This window comes from Octopus bimaculoides, chromosome 22 (genome assembly GCF_046866305.1).
Source record: "Octopus bimaculoides isolate indiv1 chromosome 22, ASM4686630v1, whole genome shotgun sequence".
Classification (NCBI taxonomy): domain Eukaryota; kingdom Metazoa; phylum Mollusca; class Cephalopoda; order Octopoda; family Octopodidae; genus Octopus; species Octopus bimaculoides.
In genome coordinates, this window is record NC_142949.1 from 26,089,622 (window position 1) to 26,102,121 (window position 12,500).

Here is a 12,500-nt window from a genome sequence, read left to right on the forward strand (position 1 = left end):
TCATGTATGCATGCATTCCAAAATGCATACATAAATACACACACATACATACATACATACATAATGACTGTTTCCTGATTGAAACAAGTAAAAGATAACTCGACTAAAAGTGATTTTGTTCATACTGATGAAATAAACGTTGATGCTGCACACATTAGCTCGCTCCCCCCATCAAATTGGCGTTGTCTGAACAGGTGTATGATGTACCACGTGTCAGGTGTCGACGTGATTGCAGAGCGACTTGAGATGAAGTGTCTTGCTCAAGAACACAACGCACCACACAGTGTAGGAGTTGAAAGCACGATCATGCGGCTGTGTGTACAACATCCTAACTAGTAAAGCTATGCACCCTCCCATGTGTCACAATGCTGAATAGTGTCTGTATTTTCACTTTCATTTTGTGTTGATATTCCTGGAAAGAATTCCTAGAAAGTGAAAGTTAATTTCGAAGAAAAGGAAATCAAATGTAAATTTCTAGCGAAAGAAATATCGAATATTCACCTTATTCGTTTATATGCATGCATGCATGTATGTGTGTATGTATGTATGTATGTATGTATGTATGTATGTATGTATGTATGTATGTATGTATGTATGTATGTATGTATGTACGTATGTACACAGACATGCAGGAAGTAAATAGACAACTTTAATTTTCAAAATTTCTTATCTAAGTGTCTTAATATGCTTTCGGCGGTGTAGAATTTACAATGTAATTATTCTTTTTCATTCCAGGTGCCATTATATTAAACATTTGTGAAGAGTAACCATGCCACGCACAAAAAGTTCAGCAGAACTGTCAGATTTTCAAAGAGGTTGTATTGTTGGGCAATCTGAAGTTGGTCTTAGCCAGCCCAAAATTGCCGAAAATCTTCAAATTCCTCTTGCTACTTTAAATAGAATTATAGTGAAATTCAAAAGCCAAGGAAAAGAATCAACAGATTCTCAAGCTGGACCCTTGGAAAGGAAGCTTCGCTGTTTGAAGAGAATTGTGGAAAACGAACCTCGTTCGAAGGTTCTGACATTGCAAAACAGCTAGAAGTTAATCCAAGAACGTGTGTTACATATCTACATAAGCTTGGGTATTATGGACGAAGAGCTAGAAGAAAACCTCTCCTTCAACCAATTAATATCAAATAAAAGATTTTGAAAAATAAAGGTGTCTATTTACTTCCTGTATATCTGTATATATATATATATATATATATATATATATATATATATATGTCTTTTATCTCGTAAATCTTTAATCTGTGGCTATACTGATGCACCACCTTGAATTTTTGGTCGAATGAATCAACCCCAGGATTTACTTTTTAAGCCTGGTACTTATTCTGTCGGTCTCTTTTGCATGTCTGTTTATGCTCAAACGTACTTCTTATCGTTCCTATCTTTCTATACATTTTTTGAAGTAAATGCTTTCCCTTTTGATAGAATTAAGACATTAGGTGCATTGAGTAGTAAAGAATCTTGTGTTCCGTTGTCCTATTCTACTTATTTATTTTCGATTTAAATATATTTTTGTTTACTTAAAAATTAGAATTTTGGAAAATAAAAGATTTTTTACAATCACGATTTCCGTTTTTGTTTATGTGAAATTATAAAAAAAAAAAAATTCAAGATATTTGGCTGTTATTTCTAGCATGTGGAGAGACCTTCTAGGCTTAACTTTATGCGCTGGTTGAAACAAAAATTCTGAGGTCGATGCATTCGACTAAAAATTCTTCAAGGCGATGCCCCAGCATGGCCGCAGACCAATGGCTGAAACAGGTGAAAAGTTTTTTAGAAAATAAAAAACATCGAAGAATAACCAAAAGATATAACCGAGGAGGTTATAAATAATTTTCAAGAGATTTGGCTGTTAATTCTAGCATGTGGAGAGACCTAGGCTTAACTTCATGCGCTGGTTGAAAATCATTAAAAAAAATTCTGAGGTCGATATATTCGACTAAAAATGCCTCAAGGTAGTGCCCCAGCATGGCCACAGTCTAATGACTGCAACAAGTAAAAAGAAAAAGTAAACGAAAAAATAACCGAAAAACATAAGCGTGGGGCTGTTGTCCGAGAGGCTTTTTGTCCCAGGGGGCTTTTGTCTGGATCCCTGCATATACACAGACATACAATCACATATACATGCGTGCCTACACATACACACATACATGCATACAAATACACAAACATGCGCGCGCTCACACACATACACACACACACACACACATACACGCATACACACACTCAGTGGATGTTACTGTTGCTTTTAGGTTTTTGTCTCTCTCACCAAGGTCATCAGCTGTCGAACGCCGACGAAGGGAAATAACCCTGAAATCCGGATACGTTCGTGCTGCTGGTCGAGGTGAGAGGGATAACTCCCTTGGCAAACAGGACACAGTCGTGTGTCGATAAGCCAGCTGGAGGAGATGTCCTCCTGGGGCTAAAAGCAACAGTAACATCCACCCCTAGGGGTCAGCCACACTTAAGTGGCAATATACTACACTTTATCGTGCAGTTACTGTTAATACTTCATTTAGAGAATTAACATTGCTTATATATATATACATACATATATATATATATATATATATATATATATTATAGTCGCTCTCTCAGATATGCCTTCAAGTGCCCGGATAGCCACTCTTGCAAGCTACGCAGACGATACAAAAGTCTTGCAGAAAATACAGAACTCCAGTGATGTTGCACACCTGCAGCAGGAATTGGACTCAGTTTACAGATGGGCTGAGGACAATAATATGCAGTTTAATGCTGAAAAATTCCAAGCCCTGCGCTACCAACGTCCAAAACTGAATATGAAACTTACAGAGTACACTGGTCCACAGGGAATTTCAATCCCAGAGCCTAAATCAGTGAGAGACCTGGGTATCGACATGAGTGATGATACCTCTTTCCAAGTGCACATTACCAGAATGGCAACAAAGTTCAGACGATTGGCTGGATGGATCCTGAGTACATTCAGAACCAGAGATAAGGAAACCATGATGATCCTCTGGAGGACATTCGTCCTCAGCCGCCTGGATTACTGCTCACAGCTGTGGTCACCCACCAGTCTGACATTAACAGCAGACCTTGAAGCAATCCAGAGGAGATTCACAAAGAAGATTGTCTCTTTGCAACTGGTCAGCTACTGGGAAAGGCTGAAACAGCTAAGACTCTACTCCCTGGAGAGAAGGCGGGAGAGGTATGCAGTAATATACATCTGGAAGATCCTGGAAGGAATTGTGCCAAATTTTGGCATTGAAAGCTACACCAATGCCAGAACGGGACGGCACTGCATAGTGCCAAAGATCCCAGCAATGCCATCGCGCTTCAGGACCAGTTACTGCAACAGCTTGGGATTCAGGGGCCCACAGCTCTTTAATATTCTCCCAAAGAGCCTGAGGAATCTGCACAAAGTAGATGTAGGAGTTTTTAAATCAAAGCTGGACCTCTTCCTATCGAGAGTCCCAGATGAACCTACCTCGCGGCAGGAGGTGCACATGAGAGTTGCTAAATCAAACTCCATTCTTCACCAAGTGCCACATATTGTAAGAGGGTCCCTGTAATAACAGTGTAGCAACACGGTGGTGCATCAGCATGGCCGCAGCTCTGAGCTGAAACTTTGAAATGAAATGAAATGAATATATATATATATATATATATATATATATATATATATATATATATATATATATATATATATATATATATATATATATATATATATTATATATATATATATATATATGTATGTATATATGTATGTGTATATATATATATATATATATATATATATATATATATATATATATATATATATATATATATATACGGGAGTTGTCTAAAAGACCATAAGTCAGGGAAAAGATGCACTCGTATATCTAATCTATATATGAATCCAGGTAAAAAAAAAAAAAACGCAAGGGTTTTGTCCTAGGGGTTGTTTTGTTGGGATCCCATAAGTTAATTGTGACTTTTTTTCCTGTGAGTTTATTACCAGTCATCCTATGTACGTGTGTGTGTGTGCAACGAGCTTCTTTCAGTTTCCGTCTAGCAAATCCACTCACAAGGCTTTGTTCGGCCAGAGGCTATAATAAAAGACACTCACTCAAGGTGTCACGCAGAGGAAATGAACCTGGAATTATGTGGTTAGGCGTCAAAAAACATTTTTCCTGTAGGAAAATCCTGCATAATAAATTCCGCCTAAAATGACTTCATCACGTTTTTATTTTCAACGTTTGATGTTGAATAAAGACACACCTATTTAATGCTTTCCTATAACCTTTTACGATTCTTTTTAATGCTGATATAATATGCTCTGTCTCATGGCGAATTTTCAGATACGGAGAAAATTTCCTGTCTAGGAAGATAAAGCGTGGTTTTCTTTTCCTTTACTTCTCACATATATACAATAACATTATAAAAACCGTGCTGTCATTGTCCAAGTCATGAATTGGTTATTAATAAGCAGCTTAAGATATTTGCTTAATCACTCTAGCTTTTCTTATTTATGGTATTTCAACGAAATAACATTCTGCGTATTTTTATCACAGTATAGAAGCATTACCGTGTAGTTACGAAGTTTGCTCCCCAACAACGTAGGGTAAAGTTCAGCCCCTAAACTTATCTTGAGCAACTGTCTTCTGCTGTAGTCACAGCCCAACCAAAACCTTCTTGAAGGGATTAGTCGAACAAATCGACTCCAGTGTGTCTTTTTTTTTTTTTTTCAAGCCTGGTGTTTTTTCTATCGAGTCCTGTTGCCGAACCGCTGTATTACAGGGACGTAAATAAACGAACACTTGTTGTCAGGCGGTGGTAGGGAACAAATTCAAATAAAAGCCTGCGCATGCATGTGTGTGTGTGCGTGATATAGTGCATGGCTTAGTGGTTAGAGTATTCGGCTCTCGATCGTAAGGTCGTGAGTTCAATTCCGGGCGACGCGTCCTCAGCAGTCACATGTCCTCAGCAGTCACAGCCCATGTTTCACTGCCATGTAGCATGGTTGTTCATACACAAGCATCATACAGTCTGCCTTTTACTCTGAGTGAGAGGCCGTTTGTCACCAGCAGAGGTAAGAGCTCTCTGAACTTTGCCCAGGCTATTCTTATTCTAGCAGCTACACTTTCAGCGCACCCTCCCCTGCTACTGACTTGGTCACTAGGTAACATAAGCTATCAACTACTTCTAGAACTTGTTAAATTCTTATTCAACCTCTTTAATCCCGATATCATTTCTTTTCTGTGTAAGTTGGAATTTCTGATATGTAAGCATATGTACATTTTTTTGTATTAAGTGTGTTTAATATTTTTTGTATATTGATTTGCCTAACTTACTTATCCACACATTTACTCCTCTACCTGCTCAACTTTAAAGCTCTTAAGCACTACAAAGTGTATTCTATACAGTCGATGTAATAGACTTAATCCCTTTGTCTGTCCTTGTTTGTCCCCTCTATGTTTAGCCCCTTGTGGGCAATAAAGAAATAAGATATGTTAGCACGCTGGGGGAAATGCTTAATGGTAATTCATCTGTCTTTATGTTCTGAGTTCAAATTCCGCCGAGGTCGACTTTGCCTTTCATCCTTTCCAGGTCAATAAATTAAGTACCAGTTACACACTGGGGTCAATGTAATCGACTTAATCCCTTTGTCTGTCCTTGTTTGTCCCCTCTATGTTTAGCCCCTTGTGGGCAATAAAGAAATAAGAAACGTTAGCACGCCGGGTGAAATACTTAATGGTAATTCATCTGTCTTTATGTTCTGAGTTCAAATTCTGCTGAGGTCGACTTTGCCTTTCATCCATCCTTTCGGGGTCGATAAAGTACCAGTTGCGTACTTGGGTCAATTTAATCGACTGCCCCCCCTCCCCAAAAATTTCGAGCCTTGTGCCTAGAGTAGAAAAGAATAAATATCAACCATGACCATCACATCTGATTTTTATGCAGTGTGCTTCTAGGACAACATACATCATCCAATATGGCCTTCATTTCTGCAGTTGTTGATATTATTTGAGAGAGATTGGGGTGCTATTTCTATCAGACCTATCAATCATGTAGAAGCCATAGCCATTAGCGCTACCAATCTGGAAGTGTTTTCAGGAAGTGGGGGTGGAGATGAGGAATGAAGGAGGAGGGCAGGATTTAATTTGATTGCTGTGATCAGGTTACAACATGTTTGCCTTATATTGTTAGAGATTGAGTGGCCCAGGGGGTGGGGGTAGGGTCCAGGGAAGTACATAATGGTATGGCTCAGATTGGAGCCAACACACAAGTCTTAGCAACAACAGTGTTGCTGTTGCTGTTGTTGTTGATGTCATTGATGTTGATGTTGTTGTTGTTGTTGTTGTTGTTGTTGTTGTTGAGGTTGTTGTTGTTGTTGTTCAGCTTCAAGTCAGTTGGGAGACCTCTCACTGTGTAAACCTAAAAAAAAATATCAATGGAATTCCAGACATGCCCACCCATCCTCTTATTTTCTTCTGGCCTATTTACTTTTGGACTATACTTTCTTTTCGTGTCCTTACATTTCTAAGGAGACAAGGTAAAATTTCCTGGTGATTTAGTTACTATTTTTAGCAGTCAAGTGACCATGTAGTGCTCTCCCTAACCCAATAAATGTTTGTTATTGTTGTTGTTATTGTTGTTGCCATTGTTGTTGGTGTTGGTGCAGATGGTTTTGTGGTGGTGGTGGTGTGTGGATGATGGTGGTGGTGGTGTGTGGATGATGGTGGTGGTGGTGGTGGTGGTGGTGGTGGTGGCAGCAGCGGTGGTGTTAGTGATGGTGGTGGTGACAGCAATAGTGATGGTGGTTTATGGTGACAGTGGTGGTGGTAGCGGTATGGTGGTGATGGTGATGGTGATGACAGTGTGGGTGGTAGTGCTGGTTAAGTACATAACATTCCATGACCAGAGCTACCCTTCTTACCTCAAGACCTGTACTTCACCTTCTCCTTCCCCGATATCCCTGTCCAAGAGATTAATCCAACCATTAAAGGCTTATCCACACACACACACACACACACACACACACACACACTCACAAAGAAAAAATACACACATAAACACATTACAATTATCAAGGTCTGTTTGTATCATTCTTTTTCCTTCATTCCCTCTTGCACTCTCTCTCTCTCTCTCTCTCTCTCTCTCTCTCTCTCTCTTCTCTCTCTTCTCTCTCTCTCTCTCTCTCTCTCTTCTCTCTCTCGCTTCTCTCTCTCTCTTCTCTTCTCTCTCTCTCTTCTCTTCTCTCTCTCTGTCTGTCTCTCACACACACTCACACACACACACACACACACACATATGCTGAAATCTAAGGTCAGTCCATCAGTTAAGCAAATAATCCACGATTTCTCCAAAGGTACCATGTCTAAGTTAGCACTCTTCATCAGCTTTACCTGTCCATACAGGTGAAACAATATTGCTGTCATCTTTCTTCAATCATTATCATTATGATTTTATCCCCATTACACCCATCTCTCTCTTTTTCTCCTAGTTTCCTTCCTTGCCTCTCTTCTCTTTCTCTTGCTATTATATACATATTATATATACATATGTATTAGACAATCACTTCACTAACATGTTCTCTCTCACGTTCCCTCTCTGTTGCTAACACTCACAAAAGGGAGATAATTTCGTTAGCAACAGAATAACAACAGCGTGACTCCTATAAATATCAGGTGCGTATATCATTTAAATACACTAGGAATGAAGGTGTGTGATAGCATAGTAAGTGTGTGATAGCATAAATTAAATTATATTAATTATATTATATTATATTATATTATATAACATATATACACATACTTAGATGCATACATACATATATACATACACACATACATAAATATACATACATACATATATATACAAGAATAAGGGCAGAGAATCGTCAATTAATAATAGAATTAATAATTAACAATTCTGCCAAGTAGTTCAGTATGAAAAAAACCTTTATCGGTAAAACTATTTATCATTATAAATATACAGGGATTAGCAATTGAGTTGCTTCTCCAACATACTGAAAATTTAGAAATAGTAGTTCTTTGACTGCTATTTCTAAATTTTCAGTATGTTGGAGAAGCAACTCAATTGCTAATCCCTGTATATTTATAATGATACATACATATATACATACATACACATATACATACATGTATATATATATAAAATGTAAAAATATACATATGTATATGTGTATATATATATATATATATATATATATATATATATTTATATATATATATATATATATATATATATATATATATATATATGTATATATATGTATGAATGTATAGATAGATAGATAGATTCGTAGATAGATAATGTATATGTATATATTTATATATACGTATAGTTTTTAATATTAATACACATACACTAACATATAAAGGCTTTTATGCATCTGTCTGTTTTTATGTTTACACACACACACACACATATATACATATATATATATGTGTATGCACGTACGTATATATATATGTATGTATGTAAATCTATCTATCTATATATATATACATATATATATATATATATATATATATATATATATATACATATGTGTATATATATATATATATATATATATATATATATATATATATATACACACACACATACGTATATATATATATATACATACATATATATATGGATAATGATTTTGCTCTTTTGCCCGTGCCTATCTGCATGTCGTATTTGTATTTCTCTGTAAGACTGATATATATTGATGATGTAAATACATTTGTAAATACAATGCAGTATATTCGTTCATGCATAAAACAAGATATACACCCATATGTGTGCACCAGAGTGTGTCTGGTATGGGCGGATGTTTACATCCAGTTGTAGAAACCAAAGCAAGTAGACTATGGCTTTTGCTGGTTGTTGTCAATCTGTCCTACCCATAGTATTATGGAAAATTGATGTTAAATGATGATGATGACAATGATGACGATGACAATTATGATGATGTAACAGTATCACAGTATCCGTCTGCCCATCACATGCTGTTACACACCACTGGTCACAATGTACTTCCAGTTCTCTCTTGATTGTACCATTCTTTTCTATCTTGATCCAAATTGCTTCACTAGATTATCTTCCTGTCCTCATGGAGGCCTCTCAAGTGGCCTTTACCAATCTCTTGGATAACACTCTGCAGCTGCACAGTTCTCCATGTTTTCTGCATAATCTTGCTGCATATCTGGCCCAGTTGAACTTGTGCTTTTAGTATTCTGTGATCACATTATTGATTCCATTCTGTTCTTGAACTGTCTCATTTCAAATAAACAATGCATTTGTGTGTGTGTGTGTATGTGTGTGTGTGTGTGTGTGTGTGTGTGTGTGTGCACAAGTGAGTAGATGAACGAAAGAAGGGCATTCAACACATTTATTGGGAGTTACAAGTATAGATCAAAACTGTTTGATTCAGACTCCTTGGTACTCCTTGAAACTCAGAGTATCATGGAGTCTGAATCAAACTGTTTTGACCTATATATATATATATATATATATATATACATGCATGTGTATGTGTATGTATATGTGTATGTATATGTATGTGTATGTATGTGTATGTTTATGTGTGTACATGCTATACATATATATATAGCATACATATATACAACATATATATACACACACACATATATACATCATACATATATATATATATATATATATATATATATATATATACACTTTCGCGTGACACATTTGAACAATTGTGAAGATCTCTTTGTATGAAACCGTTGGTAGCCTTAACCCATAAAGAAAAAATATTTATCCCTCAATGTGGTGTTGAACACTCATTCTTACTGTTCAATATTAGCATGTACACACACACATACACACACCTATATATATACACAGGCCCTTTTCAATTTCTCTCCATCAAATCCACTCACAAGATTTTTGTTGGCCTAGAGTTATAGTAGAAGACACTTTCCCAAGGTGCTACGCTGAAACTGAACCAAGAGCCACTTGGCTGGGAAACAAGCTTCTTAACCATACAGCCATACCTGCACTGCTAGTGTAACATCAATTGCTTGTATCGTTATCCGTTCCTTCCAGTTTTATATATTCATTTATTTTCTCCTAATTAAAATATAGATGACACTGTTTGAGAAGGATGTATGAAAATGATTGTGACTTCCTCATCGATGATTATGGAATATTACTGGATCGCTCCCCAGGTAAGGTTTAAAGTTCATATTTTCCTCGGTGTTAGCAAGAGTATGTCTGCACATCCTTCACCAATATAAATACACACAATTGTAGTTTGGACAGCTCCTTGGCTGGACAGCTCCTGTCAAACCATCCAACCCATACCAGCATGGAAAACAGACGTTAAACAATGGTGATGATGCACACACATGTGTGTATGTATGTGTGTGTATGTATATATATATATATATATATATATATAGAGAGAGAGAGAGAGAGAGATAGATAGATAGATAGATATAGATATATAGATATATAGATATATACATGTATGTATGTATGTATATATATGAATGTGTGTGTGTGTGTATGTGTGTACAGTTTGCGGTGAATATATTGTTGTCTAAATTACACAAAAATGAAAATAACCTGACGTCTCATTTTAACAGATATATTTACCAAAATTACATAAAAATATTTTGAAATACTAAAGAGTAAATCTATGCAATAAAATCGCCATTGGCTTCAACCAACAGCCTTCAGATGATTTCAGAATCTCCTGCAACTCTTGTGGACAGTCTCCTTGTTTGGTTGTTGAATGCTGTCATAATCCTTGCCTTTAGTTCAAGTTTGGTATTTCAAGGAGTTCTGTGGTCTCTCTCAACTGCGCCCCACACAATAATCAAGGGGGTTGCAGTCTGGCGAGTTAGGTGGCCAGATGTTGGGGGGTGGTGCAGAAATTGTCTAACAGCCATAACTGGGTTCTCCTGCTTGTGTGGCATGATGTAGAGTCCTGTTGCTAAACATAGGGTTTTCCAGTAGCCATCCCCTTAACCCAGGGTAGCACTACCTCCTCCAGGCACTTGATGTAGGCCTCTGTGTTGAGTCTTAAGCCATGTGGAAAGATGAATAGAGGTATAACATCGCTGTCGCTAGTGATCACTCCAAGCACCATGATGTTGACTGGATGTTTGATTTTTATTCCCCTTGGTACATGTCCACAGATAGCACTGTCCTCAGACTGACAGCCAAACACTTTGAAATGTTCATATTGGAGCTTTCAGCAAGAATGCCAAGTAGTACAGCATGTCGTTTCCAAATTTCTGGCAGAGTGAATTGCATTATGGTGCTGTTTTTCTCACAGACAGTGCCCAACTGATCCTACTCTACAGTGTAGTTGACAAAATCAAAAAACAAAGTGCATGCCCAAAATTAAGAATATAAAATGGCAACAATTTACCCATCACACCCTGTATATGTACACACACACATATATATTTGTATATATATATTATACATATATATACATACATATATATACAAAAATAAGAGAAATGACCAGCAAAAGTGGACTCCTATATGCTAGAAATAGATGCCGAATCATCTAACCACGAAGAATATGTTCTCAGTAAAAATTTCAGCGACACGACAGACTGTAAAAAGGGCAAGACAAATGAAAAAATACTAAATAAAAAAACGATTAACCTACGTACCATGGCAAACTTATTTTACTAAATTCCGCATTTTTTAAAGAATTAATTGAAACAAAGGTGTTGTGTTTCAACAGAAATGTGATAACAAAAGGATTAATCAATCACCCTATTTATTACTTCTCACTTGAGTAATCCAGGTCTGTCTGTGACATTAAGACAACCCTGGAGATGTATTTTCTCTCTTCCTCCTTGCCCACCACCAAGAGCACTGCCACCCACCACCATTGCCACCACCACCACTGCCTATCTTTGAGGTCAGGTAGAAAGTCAAGAACATTACATTTCCTCTTCTCCTTAAAACATAAATAAATATTTGAGAACATGTTTGAGGTTTCTAGGTCAAAGGCCAGGACTTCAATGCTTGGCTTCAAACCTCCCAACACTACCACAAGAATGAGCAGAGGTCATTTCTTTAGAAATATTCAAATGACAATTTTATTGTTCTATCTTTTGTTCTTGTGGTAACCCAGATTTTTATAGCTTTCTTCTTCTTCTTCTTCTTGTCCTCCTCCTCCTTCAAATCTAGTTAAATTGATTCACTAAATCTGCATTTTTTAAAAGTAAGTAAAAAATCTGAAAATTGGTTATATTGATGTAGTTTTCCACTCTTATTATTGTGAATCCATGATCTTGTGGAGAAAAAAAAATTTGAGGAAAAGTTACAGAAGTTTAAAAATTGAAAAAAAAACTGCGTATTTTTAGCCAATAGTGAGACAGTGGTGTCAACTTTAATGTTGTACCCTGTGAAATTTATAGTTTAACATCAGTGAAATGACCTATAACCTGTGATTTAACTAGATCCCATGCACAAAGCACACACACAAAATATATATATGCACAGGCATATGC

At 36.7% G+C, this 12,500-nt stretch overlaps 1 protein-coding gene across 3 annotated transcripts in view; it reads left to right on the forward strand.

The window, feature by feature from the left end:
• Positions 1-4,484: 4,484 nt before the first annotated feature.
• LOC106874177 (uncharacterized) overlaps positions 4,485-12,500 on the forward strand; it is a 51,396-nt gene continuing 43,380 nt past the window's right edge. For 2 of the 3 annotated variants that reach the window (XM_089339877.1, XM_089339879.1), the window contains exons 1-2: positions 7,044-7,664; positions 10,105-10,187. In XM_089339877.1, the coding sequence (XP_089196003.1) occupies positions 10,124-10,187 (64 nt within the window). In that variant the 5' untranslated portion in view covers positions 7,044-7,664; positions 10,105-10,123. Of the gene's footprint in view, positions 5,066-7,043; positions 7,665-10,104; positions 10,188-12,500 lie in introns of those variants that run through there. The other variant, XM_089339878.1, reaches the window with a different exon arrangement.